The 25,000-nt window shown below is 36.4% G+C and overlaps 1 protein-coding gene across 50 annotated transcripts in view; it reads left to right on the top strand.

The window, feature by feature from the left end:
- LOC106868006 (uncharacterized) overlaps nucleotides 1-25,000 on the top strand; it is a 553,573-nt gene that overhangs the window by 348,573 nt on the left and 180,000 nt on the right. For all 50 annotated transcript variants that reach the window (XM_089342694.1, XM_089342659.1, XM_052976095.2 and 47 more), the window contains one exon: nucleotides 16,697-16,773. In XM_089342694.1, coding sequence (XP_089198820.1) covers nucleotides 16,697-16,773 — 77 coding nt within the window. The remainder of the gene's footprint in view (nucleotides 1-16,696; nucleotides 16,774-25,000) is intronic.

Raw genomic sequence — 25,000 nt, 5'->3', positions numbered from 1 at the left:
TCCCTCTTTTTTGAGGAGTTTGCTCTTATATCTTTATTGTGACGTCTTTGTGTCAGTTCAGTGAACCAAATCTGGTTACCATGAAGATAGACACTACAGGGATTCTGAGTTCTGATAACAATAATTTCAGAGTTTTGTTGGGTAATTCACCTCTTGTTCTCTCATTGTTAATGAATCCATTGCATATTATTTTCTCATCAAATCGAAGGTAGTCACAACTGTCACATGAATGTAAAGGTTATATTGTCACATCATTTATGTTTAGTTTTGTGGAGACAGATACAGATTTTCATCATTTTCACAAACTGACCCACAAATTTCATTGAAATGTCTGAAAAAATTTGATTCAGGAGACCCAAGTAACGTGTAATATGGTTAATTCTTGTGCCATATGGCACTTAAATCCTCACCTACAATAAAAAGGTGACAGATGTGGTCAGATTCACATCTATAACTACTATTTTGTGAGTAGCTATGATAATGGTGCAAATGAGGACAAACAGTAGTGCTGAAAAAAGACCACTCTGTATGATGCCTTTGTGTGTGTGTGGGTGAAAGAGAGAGAGAGACAGACTTCCCTCACCCCCTGCATAAATATATATATATATAACTGTGTGCATGGTAGGCATTATGGCTTGCAGTGTTTGTACCATTTCTGTGTGTTCTTACAACTGTGTCTGCAGTGACTGCGATGTTAGGTTGTATCAATCTTTTAAAACTCTTATACCTCGAAACCCTATCTCTAAAAGACGTCATAAACGAAATAAGCATTAAGAGAGCTATGAGTAAATGAAGGTGGTGATGAGTGTGAGGTACACAAAGCTGTAATTTCGAGGTGTGTGTGTGTGTGTGTGTGTGTGTGTGTGTGTGTGTGTGTGTGTGTGTAGCATTGCCTGGTTTGTCAAATGCATGGAAACAGGGTTATTTATTTATCAAAATATTTTTGCAATAATCATTTAATTTATGACAAATTTTTAATGTTAGAAAAACTCTCATTTATAATGAAGCATTCAGTAGAAACATAGAAATAGCATTCATTGGAATCAGAGAAACAGCATTCATTGGAAACATAGAAAAGCTGTATATACATTGATATCTATTAAGTGTTGCTGGTGTGGCCACAGTGATCACCCCCCCCCCCAATAAGTCAGAGGTATATATCACTGTGTGTGTCTGTTGAACCCTTTTCATATCAGCTTGCCTGAAACTGCCCCTGGTCCTATGATACAAAAATATCTGCTTTAAAGTAATCTGGATTAAAAACCTTCCAATAGAGTTTTGTGTTAATTTATGTTCCAAACACCATCTTATTAATGACAAAGTTATTTTCATAAATTTTTCATTATTCTTTAGATTAATCAAAACAAAAATAATGTACTTCATTAGAAATTAAGCTTCTGGTTAAGAGTTAAGCTTCTGCACTATAGGTGCAGACGTGTGTGTGTGTGTGTCTTTGTGTTTGTTGCTCCACCACTGCTTTACAGCTCCACCAATGCGTAACAAAGGGTGTTGGTTTGTTTGTTCCCTGTAACTTAGTGGTTCAACAAAATGAAATTGATAGAATAAGCACTCAGCTTATGAAAAAAAAAAGTAAATACTCTACACTCTCGGAGTGGTTGGCGTTAGGAAGGGCATCCAGCTGTAGAAACTCTGCCAAATCAGATTGGAGCCTTGTGTAGCCATCTGGTTTCACCAGTCCTCAGTCAAATTGTCCAACTCATGCTAGCATGGAAAGCGGACGTTAAACGACAATGATGATGGTGATGATGGAATTAATTTGTTCAACTAAACCGTTCAAGGTGGTGCTGTAGCATGGCTGCAATCCAATGACTGGAGCAAGTAAATCCTTTATTTCCCACTGAGGCTGGTAGAAGGGGAGCTAGAGTGAGATGGAGATGGGAAGTAGAATGAATAAGCAGTCCCTGTTATATGCTAGTGACTTATAAATGGGTGTGCACATACTTATATACATACATCCATCCATCCAAACATTTGTACACAGCTTTTTTAAATTTTAATATGTTAGTGGGTATGTATTTACAATTGGCCTCGGTACATCATAAATCAAAGGCTAAGATCGTTAACAGACAATATTGAACATTATAATCTGTGTAAGCACCAATTAGAAACTGAACAAGAACAACAGAACCTGTTTTGAACCAGATATCCATTGTATGTTATGAGATCACATTACCAATTATTATACCAAACTAAAGTGATTGCCTGTTGACTGTGCCGTAATCGGTAAACTAGTCAACCACCAAGTGATAGATATATAGTTTTGTTTTCCGGTGCAAACTTGAAATGGTAGATATAACAGACACACACATCTATATCAAATGTCTACCTCTGTCTGTGTGTGTTAGTGTGTTTATATATGTATGTATATATTCATACATGTATATACACACACACACACACACACCCACACAAATATATACATATACAAACTCATATAGCATATATATATATATATATATATGTGTATATATATATATATATATATATATATATATATATATATATGTATATATTTGTAAGGATGTGTTTGTGTGTGTGTATATATCATCATCATCATCATCGTTTAACGTCCGCTTTCCATGCTAGCATGGGTTGGACGATTTGACTGAGGACTGGTGAAACCGGTTGGCAACACCAGGCTCCAGTCTGATTTGGCAGAGTTTCTACAGCTGGATGCCCTTCCTAACGCCAACCACTCAGAGAGTGTAGTGGGTGCTTTTATGTGTCACCTGCTCGAAAACGGCCACGCTCGAAATTGTGTCTTTTATGTGCCACCCGCACAAGCCAGTCCAGGGGCACTGGCAACGATCTCGCTCGAAAATCCTACAGGAGCCAGTCAGGCGGTACTGGCAACGGCCACGCTCAAAATGGTGCATCTCATGTGCCACCCGCACAAGAACCAGTCCAGGGGCACTGGCAACGATCTTACTTGGCTTGCCGGGTCTTCTCACGCACAGCACATTTCCAAAGGTCTCGGTCAGTAGTCATCGCCTCGGTGAGGCCCAATGTACGAAGGTCTTGCCTCACCACCTCAGCCCAGGTCTTCCTGGGCCTACCTCTTCCACGGGTTCCCTCAACTGTTAGGGTGTGGCACTTTTTCACGCAGCTATCCTCCTCCATTCTCACCACATGTCCATACCAGCGCAATCGTCTCTCTTGCACGCCACAACTGATGCTTCTAATGTTCAGCTTTTCTCTCAAGATACTTACACTCTGACGGGTATTCACATTGACATTACACATCCAATGATATATATATTTGTGTGCATACATGTATGTATACATAAATAGGTGTGTGTGTTTGTGCTCACACAGCACATTTTCATTTCATGATTTTCCATACTAGCTTGGGTTACATATTGACATATATGAAGCAGGACTTTTGAGCTGGATGCTCTTCCCATTGCTAAAATTTACTTCTTTTTCAAGTAAGGGATTTTATATTGCACAAGTAATTGAAAGTGCAGAGCAACTGGTCATTAGGCCAACACATAGTCTAAACATTATTCTCCATTTGACACATCAGTACAAATGCACATGTGCATGCATGCGCACACGAGCGTGCGCGCACACACACACACACACACACACGACGATTCTCTTTAATTTTCTGTCTACTAAATTCACTCACAAAGCATTGTTCAATATGGAGCTATAAAAGAAAACACTTGCCCAAGGTGGCATAAAATGAAATTGAACTTGAAAGCATGTGGTTGGGAAGTGAACTCAGTTACACTGCTGCACCTGTTCTGTGTAGATGAGCACATCTATGTGTGGTGATGGATGTTTGTTTATTTAGTATGTACACTTGACACTCTTTAGCCCATTTGTTCACAGCCCTCCTTGCTGTCAGTGCATTGACTGATGGTAGTACATTGGATCTGTTCCTGTTTAATCCCATGTCATCACCCATCTCTGTTACTAACAGTAAAAGCACATGTGTCTTTGTGGTATGATGTTTGCTTCCTAGCCATATGGTTCTGGGTTCAGTCCCACTGCATGGCACCTTGGGCAAGAATATTCTATTATAGCCCTGGACTGTGGGGATTTGGTTGATGAAACCTGAAAGAAGCCTGTTGTATATATATATGTATGTTCACGTGAGCGTGCGTATGTGTTGACATCACCAAATGGTTGCAAATTATTGTGACCATCATACAAGCAGTGATTATTCATTTCTAATATTCTGAAAGAGCATGTCTGGCTATGGGGGAATATTACTCTGCTTGGAAACAGGTGAGTGTTGGCAACAGGAAGTGCATCCAGCTGTAGAAAATTTGCATCAAATAAACTCTGTCCGATCTATGCAAGCATAGAAAAGTAAGTGTTAAAATGATGATGATTATGATAATCATAAACGTATAGTACGTTTAACTTGTATGTGATGCAATTTTCTTGTTAAATAGAACATTAAGTCTTATCTTTTATTACTCTATCCACCCTTTTTCTGTCTTTAAATAAAAAAAATACTTCATATAGCATTGCTTTTCAATTATGTATACTTTGAACTTTGTTTATCTTCACTATTTCTGAACATTTGTTCTGCCTCCTTTTCATATGTTGGTCATGTCTTCTATTTATGTAGCATTGTAGTTTTAACAGCATACGAACAATAAATATGAAAGAGGGCATTAGTTGAATATAATTTCTAATTTAACTTATTGAGAATGAGTACTTGTAACTGTTGTTAGAGGTGGTATTGTATTATATTATAAAGTTAAATCATTGCTTAAATCTTTTATTTAGCTTAATTTTTTCCTTCTCTTCTATATATATATTTTTATTTCCAAATATGGTAATATTTTTCAAAGCTCTCTGAAGTGCTCCTGTCATTGTTCATTGTTATGTTATTGTTTTGCTTCAAACCATTCCCGATTGATCAAACTTTTTACTCTAAAGTATTCCACCCATGACCATTCCACCTTTAACCCATGTATAGTATATCTATGATAACAATCGAATATGTTATTTTTTTAATGTAGGATGCAATTTGAGGGAAATTTAGCTGCTATGCATAACAGCTTAAGTATGAGGCTACCTCATTGGCTTGAAAAATCCTCTTGTATAACAGAAATGAAGTGGGGAAACTGGTAGATAAATTTTATTAATTTTTAAGCTTTTGCAAAATTGGAGATTAGTCATCTTAATGTGAAGAGAAATTTTCCAAGAGCTGTTATCCATGGAATGAAAAACTGTTGTTTGCATTTACCCTAAGAACAGTCTAGATTAAGCAGACATATTGTCAAAGGTGTTCTGCTATGATGATTCTGTCCCTTTGTTAGAAATGTATCTCAATTTACATTAACCAATGCATATTTCAAGATGACACCATATGATCTGAGAGAGAGAGAGAGAGAGAGAGAGAGAGAGAGAGAGAGAGAGAGAGAGAGAGAGAGAGAGAGAGAGATGCATTTTTTAGTCTGTTGAGTGACTATATAAAGACTTGCTCTTTAGCTACATGAATACCTTATACTTGTACAATTTTTTTTTTTTTAAGAGACATTGTGAATCCAGAATGTATAACATGAGTTACTTCCAAGGTTAGAATTTAGATAGATATTTTAAATAAGAAGTCTTTATAATAATCATAGAAGAGAATAGTAGTCAGACAGAGGGTTTTTCTTTGAATGTAGCCTCAAGTGTCAGTAATTAGAAAAGTTATGCCTTCTACCACTCCAAATATGACAAAATGCTCCATTTGGACACATATTTAGACCTTCCAGATCAAGAATTCTGAAACTTTTACTCTTAGAATACCCATTCATCATACTCTGTAGTGTTGCTGTATCCTGTGTGAATAATAGTGTAAAAATGGTTGAATACCATTGAGCAAACAATAGATATGTGTTATTTGTTATTAATTTAATTTGATTTAAAAAATTCGTCTTCTTGGGGTTGATAAAATAAGACTACCAGTTGAATACTGGGGTTGACATAGCAATTCTTCCCTCCTCCAAACTTTCTGGTTTTGTGTCTATGTGACAAATTAATTCAACCCTTTGGCATTTAAACCATCCAGTTCTGATTGAGATATTCTACCCATTTTATGTTCATACTGGCTACATCCTGCCGTTCAAACCTATCCTACAATGTCATTCAAAAAATAAATAACTACATCACTGCAATTTTGAAGCTATAAGATAATGCATGATTAGTTCAAAATTATCTGAATAAATAAGCATTATTCAAAGTGTCAGAATATCCTTCTTAGTTGGTAGTCTTGCATGGAATCTGTTTTTAGTTATTAATACTGCTAATAACTCTTTTTCACGGGTGGATCGAACAGTGAAAGACCCTCTATACATTTTCAAGAGACATTTAGATGCATTTAGTTGGTTGTGATTACTTCAAAATCCCAGTGTGCTTCTAAACGTCACTATAACCTTGTGTTTTCTCTTGTGTACTCCTAGGGGTACATGTGCTCCAGTTCAAGAATGCTTATTCTAGACAAGTAGTTCTCAACCAGTGTCCATATGACCCTTGGAGATAATTATTAGATTTTGTTAAAATTTATGTGCAATAAATTGCTTATACTTCTACAATATGCAAAATATTTTAATTTTCTTTTTATACAAATCCTAATAATATTTAATTATAAAAATGTTGACCTATGTCTCCTGTGGCCTACTTCTTGAAAAAAAGGTTGCTCATGCCTGCTATAGATGTTGTGGGGTATATTGTTTGAAGTAAAGTAAATAATATCATTCAGGTGGGACTGGTGCAAAAGATTGAGTCAGTGTGATATATTTCCTCTTATAAATAAGTAATTGTTGCATCATAGTCTAGTGTTACATATTAACATATTGTTGGGTCCAGATTAGATGATGTGATGATGGAATAATAGGAAAAGTACATGTGTAATAGAAGCTGTGTACATTAGCAGTTTACAAAACATTGAATTTGAAGGAAGAAAAAACATAGAGATTTGCATCATCTGCTCTCTTGTGAACATGCTTAATCATATTTGACAATTTGTTGAGATAAAGGAGAAATCTTAATTACTCTGCTGTGGTGCTTCTGATCATTTTCTGATTGTGTGTGTGTGTGTGTGTGTGTGTGCGTGTGTGTGTGTGTAGCATGGAAAGTGGACGATAAACAAACACACACACATACATACAAGCACATATATACACATTTATTTGTGCGCGCGCACACACACACACACACACACACACACACACACACACACACACACACACACACACACACACACACACATATCCAGTTGCATAAGTATAACTATGAATATTAGTACATCTAATCTGTGGTAAAATAGTATTTATTTAGTTGAGGCATATGCAAGAGATTGTGTGTCTTACAATTCTCTATTATTGTATATCTTATAATGCACGTATCTATACATAGGCACTGTTGCATATGTGAATGACCTAGCTTTTTGCATTTTGACTTTTGGTAGACGTTAACTCTCCATGTTTATGTTCATTTAACAGCTAGGTACCAGATTTTTCTGAGAATGTTCCTGGTTTATATTGGCATCCTATCTTTAAACCTTTAGCATTTAAACCAGCCGTATCTGGCTAAGATATTCTACCTGTTTTGTGTTCAAACTCACCAGATCTGGCCTGTCACATCTAACCTGCAATGTCATTCTAAAAAAAATCATATCATTGGAATCCCAGAGCTACGAGGTAATGTGTAATTCAAAACAAGCATTATATTTGACAGAGTAATTTGAATGCTAAAGGGTTCAAGATATATCCAGAACACTGAGTTGTAGTTAGCAGCTAAATACTTGTTTCATAAACCTCTTTGGCATGTGAATTTGTTTAAATCTTTTATAAGAATATATTTTTTCAAACACTCTACAACTATATTTGCAAGTAGTAGTAGTAGTAGTAGTAGTAGAAGTACGGGGGCATGTGCTGAAACAGCACGTTGCTGCATCCACCATTCGTTGATGATTGCCCCTACTCCTGGCAGATGACATCTTTGTACCACTCAGGAGACAACCCTCCAGCCTGTAGGTCTTTCTGGGTTGTTATTTCTGGCGAGGATTTTATGAGGTCAGAGTGCAAATCCTGCTTCAACCTGTTTCAGTTGCTTTTTATGACACACAGAGGAAACATTGGGTCTATTCTTTGACATGCTGATCCCCATACAACACTAAAGCAATGTGATATGAAGGGTTTTGCTGAAGAACACAACACACTGTCTGGTCCAGGAATTGAAGCCACAATCTGGTGATGGTATGTGCAACAACCTAACCACTAGGCCACATGCTTTTGCATAACAGTCTGATATTTGCAAGAGGCTAATAAATATACAATTTTATGGTTAAATAAAATGAATGTGAAGGCATGTGGCCTATTGGTTAGGTTGCTGCACTTGTAATGATTTGATTGAGGTTTTGATTCCTGGACTATGTAGTGTCTTGCATTCTTGAACAGAACACTTCATTTCATATTGCTTATGTCCATTCAGCTCTGAGACCCAGTAATAGTTGGAAAGTTAACCCTGCAACAGACCAGCTGCCATTCAGAGAAGAATGCTGTAATCTCAATCACTTATATGCCAAACTGGGTTAAAGTCCGGTCTTATGAGTCCTAGGGCACATGACAGACTTAAAAAAGTTAATAATAATAATCCTTTCTACTATAGGCACAGGGCCTGGAATTTTAAGGGAGGAAGCTTGTTGATTACATCAACTCCCACTGCTTAATGGGTACTTATTTTTATCTCCCCACCCCATGCATTTTGCCTGGCTGCTGCTGATTCTGCCTGCTCACCAACCTTAAAGAAAAATAGCGATTTCAAATTTTGGCACAAGGCCAGCAATTTTGGAGTACTGGGTAAGTTGATTACATCGACTCTAATGCTCAACTGGTACTTATTTTATCAAAACCCAAACAATTGAAAGGCAAAGCCGACCTCGGAAAATTTGAACTCAGAATGTAACGACAAATAAAATGCTGCCAAGTGTTTTGTCTGACTGCTGATAATTCTGCCAGCTTGCTGTCTTATAGCACTTAAACCGGCCAAATCCAGCCAAAATAATCTACCTGTTTTATCTTCAAACTGGCCAGATCCAGCCTCTCATACTTATGCTACAGATTATTTTAAGAATAAATCACATCATTTAAATCTCAAATCTACAAGCTAATGCATGACAAATTCAAATCAATGTGAATAAATAAGCATTACATTTGACACAGAAATTTGAATGCTAAAGAGTTAAAGAAAATAACAACAAGTGGAACTGATGTCAGGGCAAATACCTTTTATGGCTAAGTAGAAAGAAGTTTGTAGATCACATTCAGACACAATGTAACAATTTGTAAAATTTGAGCCTGTGAACTATGAGTCAGGAGTTGAGCATCTTAACCAGCCATGATATGAAATGTCTTACAATGCAATGAATGCTTTAGTATTTAACATTAGCTGTGAAGTAACTCAGGTAAATTGATTGATGAGGCATTCCAGTAAGACTTGGTTGGAAATGTTTAAATATGGTATCTTTATAAACATTAACTAAGAATGAAACAATTGAATAAACTTGAGGTATGCATTACAGACAATACCAGGGCAACAACACAACAGACACAACATTACTTTGTTCATGGACACTTTGTAGAAACAGTTGTTCAGTGTACAATGTCAGTTTGAATAACTACAGCCAAGATGGCTGACATCTATACTCAAATCGTACAACGGAGGAGGGGGGTTGCACAGACTGAGCTGTAATTAAGTCCTTGTTCGCTTTCCTTCTCTTTCTCCTTCCCTCCCTTCTCTTTCCTCCTTCGTCCCACTTGCACAAACCCTGGTACCCTCTCTTCTTGCTCTACTCTTTCACAAATACATGCTCTTGTGTAAATATTCTCACAGAGAGAGAGAGAGAGAGAGAGAGAATGGGGTAAAACCTGCTACTTGTAAGATACACAGCTGCTGAATGTCATGCTTAAGCTAATCAGTTTGACTCAATGAAATACATTTTGTGAAACTCCTGTTTAATAGTAACAGCTCTTCTATTTACTGTCACCAACTCCACACTGGTGTGACTGCTGCGTTTGTTTCTGCCACTGCCAAAAGAACAACGAAAATATGTGATATTCTGAAAATCTGTGATATTCTGAAAATCTGTGATATTCTTATGTCTTCCTTGGAGATAGGAATGTCATTCAGTTCTTTAACCATAGATAATCCTCTAGTAGGCTGCAAATCTTTCAGCAAGGGATTTAGTCAAACTTATTTACTTTTGTAGTTGGTGTATATTACAGAATGATATTGTTCTAGGCATACATCATTAGGAATATATTCAAAATGAACAGAACAGTAACTGCTATTCCTTATGAAGGCATAAATTACCATCATTCCTTACAATGCCACAAAGCATGTTTTCAGTCCTCTCACAATTCTGCCAACACCCTTCCTTACTCTACTGCAATAATAACAACAACAACAACAGCAACTAATATTTTGCTATTTGATATCATTTACAATCTCTCTGGGAAATTATACTTCATTCATCCAATGTCTGCTTTTCCATATTGTTGGATGTAGACTTATCCAAGGTAATATTTATGGTTGTCTGACTTTCCTGTTCCCAACCTGTTTTCAAGAAATTTCTCATTCCACTGGTCATGACAGGCCCAAAACGCAAGAGGTACAGAACCTATTTTTCACATGGGATGTGAACATGACATCACCATTTTGTCCACATGGCAAGTGAAATGAAGCTATGTGCACATGCATGCATGCATGCACGCACGCACACACACACACACACACACACACACACACACACACACACACACACACGCTCTCTCTCTCTTTCTTTCTCTCTTTCTCTTTCTCTCTCTCTCTCTTTCTTTCTCTCTCTCTCTCTCTCTCTCTCTCTCTCTCTCTCTCTCTCTCTCTCTCTCTCAACCGACATCTAATCCGTTGTCCCCCAGACATTGCCAGGCAACTATTTCAACCCTGGATAAATCACCAAGAAAACTGGTTCCAAAATAACAGACTGCCCAACCCTATCTGGTTTCTTAGCAGCAAACCCCATGGAACATCAGACAACTGACCCCGCTACACTTAAACCCACAGAGATATCTCACATGCAAGAGACAAAACTACCAGGAGATACCTACAAGTGCAGGTGTGTAGCTTAGTGGTTAGAGTGCTTAGACGATTACAACTAAACACACGTATATTATCATTTATTAAATTGCATTCAATTTGCCATGCATAACCTATTCTCATTGAAGAAAAGATTAGTAAAAAAAAAAAAAAAATTCATGTATTCCAATAATTCAAGCAACTTTTTTTGAATTAACATAATTTTTTTTTTTGTATATTCTTTTATTCTTTTACTTGTTTCAGTCATTTGACTGCGGCCATACAGATATACAAATATTTTTGAATTTATATTTCTGAATAAAGTTTAACTGTTAAAGGAAAAAGGAAAATGACTAATTGTGGTCTTCATACATTTCATTCCACATAGGTGGAAGGAGGCAAAAGTTCGAACCACTGGAAACTAACACTAAAGCACTATCATCAAGGCAAATTAATAAATCATATATATTTTCCTTAGGTGCAGGTGTGGCTGTGTGGTAAGATGTTTGTTTCCCAACCACATAATTCCAGGTTCAGTCCCACTCAGGCAAATATTTTTTTCTATAGCCCCAGGCTGACCGAAGCCTTGTGAGTGGGGTTGGTTGGTGGGAATTGTGTGTTTGTGTCTGTGTGTTGATATCATGTGATAGTTGTAAATGAGTGTCACTGTTATACAAGCAGTGTCAATTCCACTGTTCTGCAAGAGGGTATGGAGGAATATTGTCTTGCTTGGAAACAGATGAAAATTGGCAACACAAAATGCATTCAGGTGTAGAAGGTCTGCCTCAAATAAATCCTGTCTGACCCATGCAAGCATTAAAAAGTAGATGTTAAAATGATGATGATGACGATGTTTATTATTATTATTATTATTATTGGTAGTAGTAGTAGTAGTGTTAAGGCGGTGAGCTTGCAAAATCATTTGCATGCCGGGCAAAATGCTTAGCAGTATTTTGTCTGCCGCTGTGTTCTGAGTTCAAATTCTGCCAAGGTAGACTTTGCCTTTCATCCTTTCAGGGTTGATAAATTAAGTAACCAGTTATGCACTGGGTTGAATGTAATCAACTAATCCCCTCCCTGCAAAGCTCCAGGCTTTGTGCCTACAGTATAAAGAATTATCATTATTATTATTGTTATTATTATTATTATTATTATTATCAAATGCCTTGAGCTGGCAGAATCGTTAGTAGATTGGGTAAAATGCTTTGCGGCATTTCATCTGCTGCTACATTCTGAATTCAAATTCCACTGAGGTTGACTTTGCCTTTCATCCTTTCAGGGTCGATAAATTAAGTACCAGTAAAAAAACTGGGGTCGATGTAATCAACTAGCCCCCTCCTTCCAATTTCGGCCCTTGTGGCCAATATAAAGAAAGGATTATTATTAATATTATTATTATTAAGGTAATGAGCTGCCAGAATTGTTAGCATGCTAGGTGCTTAGTGGCATTTCATCTGTCTTTATATTCTGAGTTCAAATTCCACCGAGTTGACTTTGCCTTTCATCCTTTCAGGGTCGATGAAATAAGTACTAGTTGAGCACTGGGGTCAGTGTAATCAACTAACCCCCTTCCCCAGAATTTAAGGCCTTGTGTCTTTAGTAGAAAGAATTATTATTATTTTCCTTAGTATTTTTATATCAATGTTTGAAAGATAGTATAAAGAGCTATTTTTAATTAATTTCACAAGCTAAGTGAAATGTAGTCATTAGTTTCTCCTGTAAATTGGTTTCCAGTATTTATTAAATACAAAATATTTCCTATTGAATATAATGTTTCCTGTACGCTTTGATAGTAATTAAACTTTGGACATGTCTAAGAAGAAAAATGATATATGTCTATGGTCCATCTGTTTATAGAATAATTATATGGAGGAAATGATAAGTAAGTAAGATATATCAGTATGCACTGAATATTATTAACAACTGGAGGATATGATATTGACTATTAAGTGATATATTATACTTCTGTAGACAGAAACACTGGAAGATAATAACTTTAAGAGAGAAATAAAGATGTGGGAATGATATGATATTTTGCCTAAAGTGTAAGACATTTTGTATTTGTTGATTGGATACAAGTTTGAAGTGATTCTTTTTGTATTTTGCTTTTGTATCCTGATTCATTAAAAACATCATCATATCAATTCTAATGTTCACTTTTCCTTATTTGCTTGGATTAAAATGAATTTGTTGAAACAGATTTTTATGACAAGAAGCTCTTTTGGTTGCTAACCCTCACTTGTTTGCAAATGAAAGTAATATTTCCCCTTGGCCAGACATATTTTCAGGGAAGACTGTAAATGAAGGGCACCATTTGTATGATGGTGACAATTGCTTTCAACTTTCACATGCCAAGACAAGGGGGTGCAGACACACACACACGCACACACACAGAGACTTCTTACAGTTTCCACCATGGCTGTGTAAAGAAGTTTGGTTTGCAACTACAGAATTTCGAGTTCTCTTTAGTGTCTTAAGATATATCCTGAGTCTGACAAATACTTTGTGAGTCAATTTATTTGATGGAAAGTAGAGCATGTTTGTGTTTGTCTTTTACTGTTTATAACCAGTGCTTGTTTATATCCTTGTAACTAAACAATTCTATAAAAAGAAACCGATAGAATACCATATTTTCCAACATATAAGTTGGTGAAGTATATTGTGGTAACATGTAGGGTAAACATTCAAACATCGTCACTGTCTTTCCAAATCCTGCTGCATTTCACATGGGATTTTTGGTTTATAAAGTTGACCTACCTTTTGGGGTTGTAAACTTTGATCTGAAAAATTCAACTTATAATGTGGCGGTACCCCAGCATGGCCACAGTCTTAGGGTCGAAACATGTAAAAAAAAAAAAATTATATGCTGGAAAATACAACCAGTAGTGGACTGAAATATGTACTGGGTTTGATGTTACTGATGAAACACTTCAAGGCAGAGCTTCATCACAACTGCAGTCCAGTGAGTGAAACAAGAAAAGGAACAAAAGATTGTGTACACGCACACGCGTGCATGTATGTCTATATAGGTTTAATGTCTATGAAGATTGAATATACTAAGTAGTACTAGAGAATATAGCTGAGTGTGGGCTACCATTCTTGAATTGGTGAGCCAAAAATAATGGTTATCTACACTTAGCAACCAAGTTCTTCATACAGAAAGCACTATTGGAAATTTTCCAATGTCATTATGTATTAATAAATATTTTTAGCCACTCTGTCACACTTGGATGAAATTCTGATTTTAAAATACAAACGTTTGTGTACCGTTTTTATCATTGTTCATAACTTTGGCTGATACACTAACTTGTAAACCTTCTTTCTTTGTTTTTGTTTTTATTCTTTCAGTCTGTCTGCCTATGTGTGTGTTTGTGTGTGTGTGTTTGTGTGTGTGTGTGTGTGTTTGTGTGTGTGTGTGTCTCCCCCCCCACACACATGCAATAGAAACTGGCTCAATAATGAGTATGGCCATTGCTTATTAATGTACTGCAAAATGAAGGTGACTTTTTAGCATAGCTGCTGGAATGCAGCTTTTGTAGTCCTGTGTATGTGCACACCTACACATCTTTCATCTTTTTCTTGTTTCAGTCATTTGACTGTGGCCATGCTGGGGCACTTGCCTTCGAGGGTTTTAATTGAATTGATTGACACTAGTACTTATTTTTAAAGTCCAATGCTTATCCTTTCAGCCACTTTGGCTGAACTGCTAACTTATGGAGGAATGTAAACAAACCAATGCCATTTGTCAAGTGGTGTCAGTGTCTTTGAACAAATGCACATATAATGGACTTCCACACAGTTTCAATCTACCAAATTCACTCATAAGGCATTGTTTTGCCTAGGGCTGGGGCTATAATAGAAGACATATGCCTAAGGTGCTGCACATTGGGACTGAGCTCCAAACCATTTGATTGTAAAATGAGCTTCTCAACCTGATAGTCATGAATGCATATGAAATCTCTCTCTCTCTCTCTCTCTCTCACTCACATACACACACTTTGTATATTAATCTAAAAACACATTTTTCAGTCCTACAGGACTTTTTCCATTATGTTGCTTACACACACATCTTATCTTGTCTCAGAGTCCCATGGCCTTTGTTTTCATGTAATGTATATTTACATTAATACCTGTGTTGTATTTGTTTTTGTCACTGTCATCAGTGTTTGCTCAATGTTCCCAGCAGCTTTTTGCTGTTGATGTCACCAAAAATTTACATTATTATCATTCAAAGCTTGAAATTGTAATGATTTTGGGCAAAAAAGCTGAAGAAGAAAGAGCATGCCCATGTCTTGAGTGTGAATTTCCCATTCATTCCTTGTCATAATTCTGTTTAATTTTTAAAACTTATATGTATATGTCATCATCATCATTTAATGTCACTTGTCCAATGTGGCATGGGTTTGATGGTTTGACCAGCACGGACAGTGGCACACTGTGGAGCTGCACCAGACTTTGGTCTGATTTGCCGTGGTTTCTATGGCTGGATGCCCTTCCTAATGTCAACCACTTGACAGGGTGCTGGGTGCTTTAACATAGCACTGCATGAGTGCCTTTATGTGGCCCCACATTGGTGCTTTTATGTGGCATTGCATGGGTGCTTTTATGTCACACCACCATAAGTGCTTTACACCACCAGAGGTCTTAATACTTCTACTGCAGAGTATGGGTCTTCTTGGGCACAACAAGGCACCAGGCATCCTGGTCTTTTGTCATCTCGTCTGAAAGGTTCAACGTCCTGAGGTCATTCTTCAGTACTTCATCCCATGTCTTTGTGTGTGTGTGTGTGTGTGTGTGTGTGTGTGTGTGTGTGTGTGTGTAATATATTGATAGATAGATAGATAGATGTATATAGTTACACACAAAACAAAAGTTAATGTTTTAAAATGTCTCAAAGTAAATTTGTGACAAAATTTTAAAAAAATAAACATTTTATATATCATATAAATGCTAAAAGGACTTCTAAATCAATTGTATGTATTTCCTATAATTTCTTTGATCTAGTTGATGACTCCTTTACTCCAAATAGAATGATGTATGAATATACCATTGTAATTTTTTTATTTTGTATAATTTTATGACAACTAACTTCACATCTAGAAAAATAAAAATGAAATTACATTTATGTATTTGTTTTGCAAGATTCCTAATTGTGTGTTAAAACAGATATTGTTCTATTTTGAGATGGTCATTTTGTTTTTTTTTGCTTTTTTTGCCAAATAAATATATGCACTATATATTCGTTCTTCACTTCAGCTTTATTATTGACAAAATAAACTAAACAGAACAGAAAGAGACATGTGAGATGGAGAGTCGCTGGAGAGGTTACAGGATGTGTGGCGAAAGATTTCCAGACAAAGGACACTAAAATAAGAACAATAATAAAGATGAAGTGAAGAGCGAATATACTGTGTGTATTTATTTGGTAAAAAGAAAACAATGATCATCCTGGAATATAATACAAAAATGAAATTGTTTTTTTATTTTTTGGAAAATACTATAAAAGTTATGGAATTATATTTGCCTTTTTTTTTTTAAATTGTTACATTACTTGGATCTGGTCATTTGATATTTCATGACTTTTTCTGTTTTCTTACTGTATTTTCAGCGGAGAGTATAGAGGCTGTTCGCAGTATCAGCCGTCACATCCAGAAGTTGCGAAACCATGGTTTAGGCCTAGGACAAGTAAGTTAAAAAGTCTTTATCGTTTTGTCATTGCCCTTTGCACAATTTATTTATACACCCTTAATTATAGGGTTGTTCTTAATGCAATAATAGCTGTGTGCGATAACAGTATTATAAAACATTAAAATACACACATTTTCAAGCAAATAATAGAGAAATTCTCATGTACACACTTTGTTTTCTTTTGTGGTTGTGAAACTTTCTGCTTTTATGCATTTGCTTTTTTTCTATCAAGTATTTTTCTTTCAACCGATTACAATTCAGGCCTTTATCTCTGCTGTATCAAATATTTGGGTTAGATTCACTGTTAGGTAGAGTTGTTTTTAAACTTTCCTATTCACTTCAAACGTTAAACCGTTTTGATACCAATCTGCCTGAGACTATCCCAGGTTCTATGATATAAACTTCCTGTTTTAGTGTAATCATCATCATCATCATCATCAAAATTTAATATTTGTTTTCCATGTTGGTATGGGTTGGATGGCTTGACAAGAACTGGCAAGGCTAGAGGCTGTACCGGGTTTCATATTCTGTTTTGGCTTGGTTTCTATTCCTGGCTGCTCTTCCTAATGCCAATCACTTTACAGAGTGTACTGGGTGCTTATTACGTGGCGCCAGCACCCACCCTAATCCTGTATATCTTCTATTGCAATTCTCTTGACTAAAATATAAACAATTATAGGGTTGATATGGAAGAAGATGAAGTTGAAATATAATCACAGCTTATATTCCTGTTTAGTATCATAGTCCATACTCAACTTATACTATCACAACATTGTAAGGCTATAACAAAATATACTAAATTTGTTTTCCCACAAAATATTCTTATAAAATAAGAATATATCTTATGTGAGAGTGCCATGTTATACACTAGGAAATACAGTAAATAATATCAATTTTATAATAATAATAGTAACAATAAGCTTTTAAGACTTCTTTTCTAATATTTGTTTAATTCTATTTATAACAATAAATTAGGTGTGTTAAGAAATTGCATAGATAAAATACTGTTTTGCTTTATTTATTAACCCTGCCATACCTGCTTGATATCATTATTTAATATTACTAGGCAGTTTTTCTTGTAGCTGATGTCTTATTTTTATTTTTGTTCTTTTTTCATATTGTTTCATATTCTTTAATTGTATTTAGGCTTCATTGCTGTATACACGTTTATGAATGTTTGTCTTTTCATCTGGACTTGCTGACATATTCAGCTGACTTATCTAGTATTAGTTGCACTTATATTTCTACTCCATCCTGTAATTATTCTGTTGCTTTATAATATTCAGCACACCCATCAGATTATAAAGAAATATGTAATACATATAAGAACTTCTCAGAGTTACTAGTGTGGATCAATATTCGACTATAATCACATATACACTGGGGACTCCATGTTCTCAACTGTATTGTCCCTGAATGTGGTATATAGTTTCCAGTCTTCTTTGTATTTTGTACATTAAACCAAACCACCTTCTTCTCTAAATTTGGGACCATTGTGTCTTTTATTATGATTACTTTGTTCTAGTATGTTTAAATAATAAGTATCTATTTCTTCATAACACATTTGTTTTAATAAATTTAAGATAAATTTTAAGTAGTTAAACTATAGTTTTTAAGCCTTTCACTTTGGAACTTTAAATAGATGGGAATACATTTTGCTGTTCTTGTCATCATCATCAATGATATTAATACAGTAACATTTTGTTTTTGTATGTACCTGTTGTGTGCGTCACACTTACTTCAAAGAAGTGGCAAAACGCGAGAGAGGAGGACACAGAAGAAGAGAGAGAAAAAGAGAGAGCGAAAGAGACATCAGTGATGATGGCATTCGTTTTGTGTTTTTAAATGTTTCAGAGAGGACATAAGAGAGAAAGAAAGAGAGTGAGAGAGAGAAAAAAGTGAGAGAGAAAAAGAGAGTGAAAGTAAGAGTTATGACACTCAGTTTGGATAACAAACAAGGCCAAAAATGTGGTGTAACATACACACAAAATAATGTCTACCATGAAGTACTATGAGGAAGACCACCACACCAGCTAGCATCACCCCCACACCAGCCACTCCATCATTACATATCCACATTACACCTTTAAGGTCGGGGAACCAGTTAGGGGCTCGCTGGATCTCTCTCAGCATACCAGCAAACCACAAAATTGCACCAGCCAGCATCACCACTACCTCCAAGCCTATCATATGTATGCATGTATGTATGTGTGCGTGTTTGTGTCTGTGTTTGTGCCACCACCACCACCACCACCACCACCACCACCAACACCACCACCACCACCATTGCTTAACAGCCAATGTTGGTGTGTTTGCGTCCCTGTAATTTAGCTGTTCAGCAGAAGAGACTGATAGAATAAGCACTAGGCTTACAGGAAATAAGTCCAGGGGTCGATTTCTTCAACTAAAGGATGGTACTCCAGCATGGCCACTGTCAAATGACTGCAACAAGTAAAAGAATACCAGAAAAACATTCCGTACCACTAAACCAAGAAGGTTCTTTGACTATGTAGGATGTATTCTAAGGTTAAATAGTAATTCCGTTTACGTTTGTGTAACTGAGATATTTTGGTTGCATTATATAGTCATTGGTGTTACATTACTTTCTATATTCTGTAACTGTCACAATCTACATTTCTAGGCCTGAAATTTTTGTGGGGAGGGGGCCAGTTGATTAGATCGACCACAGTACACAACTGGTACTTAATTTATCAACCCCAAAAGGACGAAAGGCAAAGTCAACCGCAGCAGAATTTGAACTCAGAACATAAGGACAGACAGTCATAATATACAAACATTTCTCATGGCACCAGTACACTGTTTACAGATGCTTACATTTTTTAAAGTTTTCCGTGAATTTTTCACGGGTCAAGCTAGTACATAGTAATATAAAAGAGTTTACCTTGAAAGGTTTCATGGTTTGTAGACCACTCTTCAGAGGATAAGTAGCTATTCCTCTGCATGTGACTTGGTATTATAACAAATCACTATTTAAATCAATCATAAACTTGTAGGTAGGTTAGTGTAATTTACATACAATGCTGTGGTGGTTAGTCTAATTTACATATTATGCTTAAGCAGATTAGTAATTCCTGTTCTCTGAAACTACTAGATTTGATGTCTATGTAAATGGATTAGTTACTTGTTTCCCTGAGATTCATTAAGTAATATAAACACTTGATGAGACTCCAATAACAGTTGGAAATCAATTAAGACTGTTCCTTCATTTTTTTCAATCTATGGAGAAGTAGATAAATTTGACATATTTGTATGTTTACTATGTATCTTTACACTTGTAACATGCAAATTATTAACTCCTGTTCTCTGAAACTTCTAGATTTGATGAGTGTATAAATAGATTGGCCACTTGTTTCTTTGATGATGTAGACACCTGATGAGACCCCAATAAGGGTTGAAAATGAATTTAGGCTGTTCATGGGTAAATTTGATAAGCTTTTTTTGTCTACCACATAGGTTTACATATTGTATTAGTGGTCTGATTAAATAATAAGGTTCTGGTGTGGCTGTGTGGTTAGAAGGTTGTTTCCCAACCACATGATTCTAGCTTTAGTTCCACTGCATAGCACCTTGGGCAAGCGTCTTCTGCTTTGGTGAGCCTGAGGCTGAACAAAGCCTTCTGAGTGGATTTGATAGATGGAAACTAAAAGAAGCCCATTGTATATATATTTATGTGTGAATGTGTCTGTGTTTCTCTCCCCCCCCCCCACCACTGCTTGACAACTGGTGTTGGTGTGTTTATTTTTCTGTGACTTAGTGGTTTGGCAAAAGAGACCAATAGAATATGTACTAGGCTTAAAAATGACTGAAACAAGTAAAAGAATTCATGCACTGTCTTGGGTGTATAAGAAAACCTAAAATAAATTTAAAGTAGTTAAACTAAGCTGTTTACTTTCATAGTAGCTAAAAAAAGACATGGATAAAGCAGATCATGAGTTGATATTTGCTATTTGTATTTCATTGTATCTCTTAACAGAACAATTTTTATATGTTTTAGTTCACCTACCTTGGAAAAATAGGTAGTAGCTTTTCTGAAGATGTTACCTGTAATAGATTGGCATCAATCCAGAGTGAAATACATCTTCGATGCTACAGAATTTAGAGCTAAGTAACTGTAGTCACTGTATCCATATAGCTCTTGAAAACACATTTTTAGTTCCTTATTCAAATTTAGCAACCAAGATTTTTCTTCTTCTTTTCTTGTTGAGTCTGGAGGAAAGGGGCAATGTTCATGACCTTTGCACGCCCCATGAGACTGGTGTGTTTGATGCTGTTAATGTTGTGGTTAAACTGTTGTAGGCCAACATATAGAAGAAAACATGAGCAATGGAGAGATTTCAGGGGACTGATGTTAGTGTGGGGCTGGCAGGTGGAGTGGACACAACAAAGGTGACCAGATGGAAAGATGAGTGGGTCAGGAGTGCCTGAATGAAGAAGACATGAGATGAGTGAGCTCTGAGGAACAGAGACTGTTATAGTAGTAATCAAAAAGGTAGAGAAGAGACAGTATGTCTGTCAGTAACATAACCCTTTAGTATTCACATTACTCTGTTAAATGTTTTGCTTATTTATTCATATTGCTTTGAATTAATCATGTATTATCTTATAGCTTTGAGATTTTAATGATCATGATGATGATGATGATGATGATTATTGTTTAACATTTGCCTTCCATGCTGGCATGGGTTGGACAGTTTAACAGGAGCTGGTCAGGCAGAAGCCTGCACAATACTTCTGTGTCTGTTTTGGCATGGTTTTTACAGCTGGATGCCCTTCCTAACACCAACAACCCCACAGAGTGGGCTGAGTGCTTTTTATATGGCACCAGCACAGGTGAAGTCAGTTTTGGCATGGTCTTTACAGCTGGATGCCCTTCCAAATGCCAACTACTTTACAGTGTAGACTGGATGTTTTTTAAGTAGTACCATCACTGGCAGGATCACATAATTTATTTTTAGAATGATATTGTATGGTAGGTGTGAGAGGCTGGATTTAGCTGGCTTGAACATAAAACAGGTAGAATATTTGGGATGAATATGTCTGGTTTAAATGCTAAAAGATTAATACCAATCAGTTAAGTAAGCCTTTCTTTAGAAGTGATCCAAGATGTCTGTAATTGCATGTAGCAGCAGCAGCAGCACTATTTTGGTTGTAAGAGAAGTGCACCATTGTGGACCTCATTTGAGCATTGTTCGGGGTTGATATATTTTCTAGCCTTGAAGATAAGGTCCAGTCTTTGGTATGTGGTCCTAGCTTTATTAAGGTTGTGCTTTTTCCAATAGAGATCCTTGGTGATAATGAGGCCTACAATTTGGAGTGAATTTGAAGCTCCTAATTGAGTGCCACTCATGTTTAGGGGAGCGGGAGGCAGTGGTGTTTTTCTTGATAATGGATGATAACCTATATTTTATCATTTACTTGTTTCAGTAATTAGTCTGTGGCCATGCTAGAGTAACTGTTTTGAAAGGTTGTAGTTGAACAAATTGACCCCAGCACTTATTGTTTTTTTTAAAAGTCTGGTTCTTATTCTTTCAGTCTCTTTTGGTGAACCACAAAGTTACAGGGACATAGACAAATCAACTCTGGTTGTCAAGTGTAGTTGCCATGATGAGGTTTACAAACACAGACAGAAAGACACATATACATACTCTGTGTGTGTGTGTGTGTGTGTGTATATATATATATATATATATATATAGGCGCAAGAGTGGCTATGTGGTAATTAACTTGCTTACCAACCACATGGTTCTGGGTTCAGTCCTACTGCGTGGCACCTTGGGCAGGTGTCTTCTACTATAGCCTCGGACAAACCCTTCAGGGTGGAGCCCCAGTATGGCCTCAATTCAAAGAATGAAACAAGTAAAAGATAAAAGAAAGAGCTATATGACATCATAAACTGTAAGTGTTTGTATGGCTCTCAGGACATTACCAATTTGTTGGTTATGAGGTCATATCAATTTCTTTGATTTTACTATCTCAAGAAATTATTCATTTATGTGTCATATGCCTGTGATATGTGAAGATTCTATCTTACAAGTTGTCTGTGTAGATAAGAGAGGCAAAGTACATTGTTTTATCTTGTATTTGTTTCAGTCATTGGGCTGAAGCCATGCTGAGATCCCAGTTGAACAAATTGACCCTAGTACTTTCGTTTTTAAGTCTGTCATGTCAAGCCACTAAGTTATGGGTCACAAAAGAAAAAAAAAATGAACCAAGACCGGTTGTCAAGCTGTGACACACATGCACACATTCTTTTTGTTTCCATGTACCAAATCTACTTATAAGGCTTTGATTGGGCCTCACCTATAGTAAAAGACATTTGCCTGAGGCACCACACAGTGGGACTGAACCAGGAGCCATGTGATTGGGAAGCAAACTTCCTACTACAGAGCCATAGTCTAGAAATTTTCATAAAGCTGTCCCATACTGCCCATTCCCATAAATATCAAATGATTATTATACTTACACTCTTCAGTCCTACTTAAATGTAATGGGATATACTCTCTCATACTATAAAGGAAGCTGAAAAAAGATTTCATTGGGAGTGGCTTAATTTACACATAAAGCCCCTCTTTCTTCCTCACATGCAGCCCTTTTTTTCTTTCTTTTCTTTTTAAAGAAATCCACTTCTGCATTCCTCATAGAAAAGTAATTTTCTGTAGGAAATCAGGATAGGAATACATGTATAATGTGTGTGTGTGTGTATATCTATATATATGTGTGTGTGTGTGTGTGTGTGTGTGTGTGTGTGTGTGTGTGTGTGTGTGTGTGTATATATATATATATATTTGTGTGTGTAAAGAAAAGAAGAGGCCATCAGAATTTTGGAAAAAGAATTTTTTTTAGTTAGTCATTATTATTAGAGCTTTCGTTCATTTTTTTGAACTTGTCAAATAGAATATTTTTTTGTGAATGCACAAACAGGTTGTGTGTGTGTGTGTGTGTATATATATATATATATTTTGTTATTTACACCACCTGTCCTCGTCTGTTGTTATTATTTGTATATTCTCCCATATATATATATATATATCATCATCATCATCGTCGTTTAACGTCCGCTTTCCATGCTAGCATGGGTTGGACGATTTGACTGAGGACTGGTGAAACCAGATGGCTACACCAGGCTCCAATCTGATTTGGCAGAGTTTCTACAGCTGGATGCCCTTCCTAACGCCAACCACTCAGAGAGTGTAGTGGGTGCTTTTACGTGTCACCCGCACGAAGGCCAGTCAGGTGGTACTGGCAACGGTCACACTCAAGATGGTGTATTTTATGTGCCACCTGCACAAGAGCCAGTCTAGGGGCACTGGCAACGATCTCGCTCAAAAATCCTACAAAGGCCAGTCAGGCGGTACTGGCAACGGCCAAGTTAGAGGTGTTTAAAACCTCTAAGGGATAGATATATCCAAAGGCACTCCTGGTAATTACCTCAGTAGGTATAGTCCTCGGTAAAAGGTATACGGCAGCAGGTAATTTAGCAGGTAAACCGTAGTTTAATTTATATAGACGATAAAAAAATGGAGGAAAAATAACAATAAGAAGTATGTCTTTTGCACTTGGAAGCCATTATTTAATTAGCTAAGAAAGGTGAAAGTGAATTTACGATCGTTTCTGTGTACCATGGTGAGGAAAATATATATTTATATTTTAGCCTCATTGCCCTTTCTCTTTGCACTTTTCATATCTGGCAATGAGTCTCTCCACATGCTAGATCGTACCGACGCTTGATTTATACTTTACACGATTTATACTGTACGGCTTCCTTTATAAACACGAACCGCCTACAGCTTATAACTTACTGACACATAGGTCCTTATAACTTACTGACACATAGGTCCTTATAACCGAACCGGTTATCCCTTTAGAGTTAACTCCCTTTCATTGCACCGCTGGTCAACCCTCAGAACTCACAGAGTCGTGGAAGCCATGCTATTAAATGATCATGAGACCACATGTTCAACTAACTTCTATCCTTCTTCCACCTCACAGTGGACTTAATGAACAGTGAACCTAACTATAATGCAAGACTTTCAAACCTTTGATCATTTTCTTTTCCGATGTATTCCTCTACCTTTCGATCTTCTCTACTTCTGACTTCTTCGTTCTGATGATGTCTATCATTGGCAACAAGGCCAAAATTTAAATATATATTTTCCTCACCATGGTACACAGAAACGATTGTAAACTCACTTTCACTCTCACA

Source organism: Octopus bimaculoides, chromosome 2 (genome assembly GCF_046866305.1).
Source record: "Octopus bimaculoides isolate indiv1 chromosome 2, ASM4686630v1, whole genome shotgun sequence".
In the NCBI taxonomy this organism is placed as follows: domain Eukaryota; kingdom Metazoa; phylum Mollusca; class Cephalopoda; order Octopoda; family Octopodidae; genus Octopus; species Octopus bimaculoides.
Note: the sequence above shows the minus strand (reverse complement) of the source record. Positions and strands in the feature narration are given on the sequence as shown.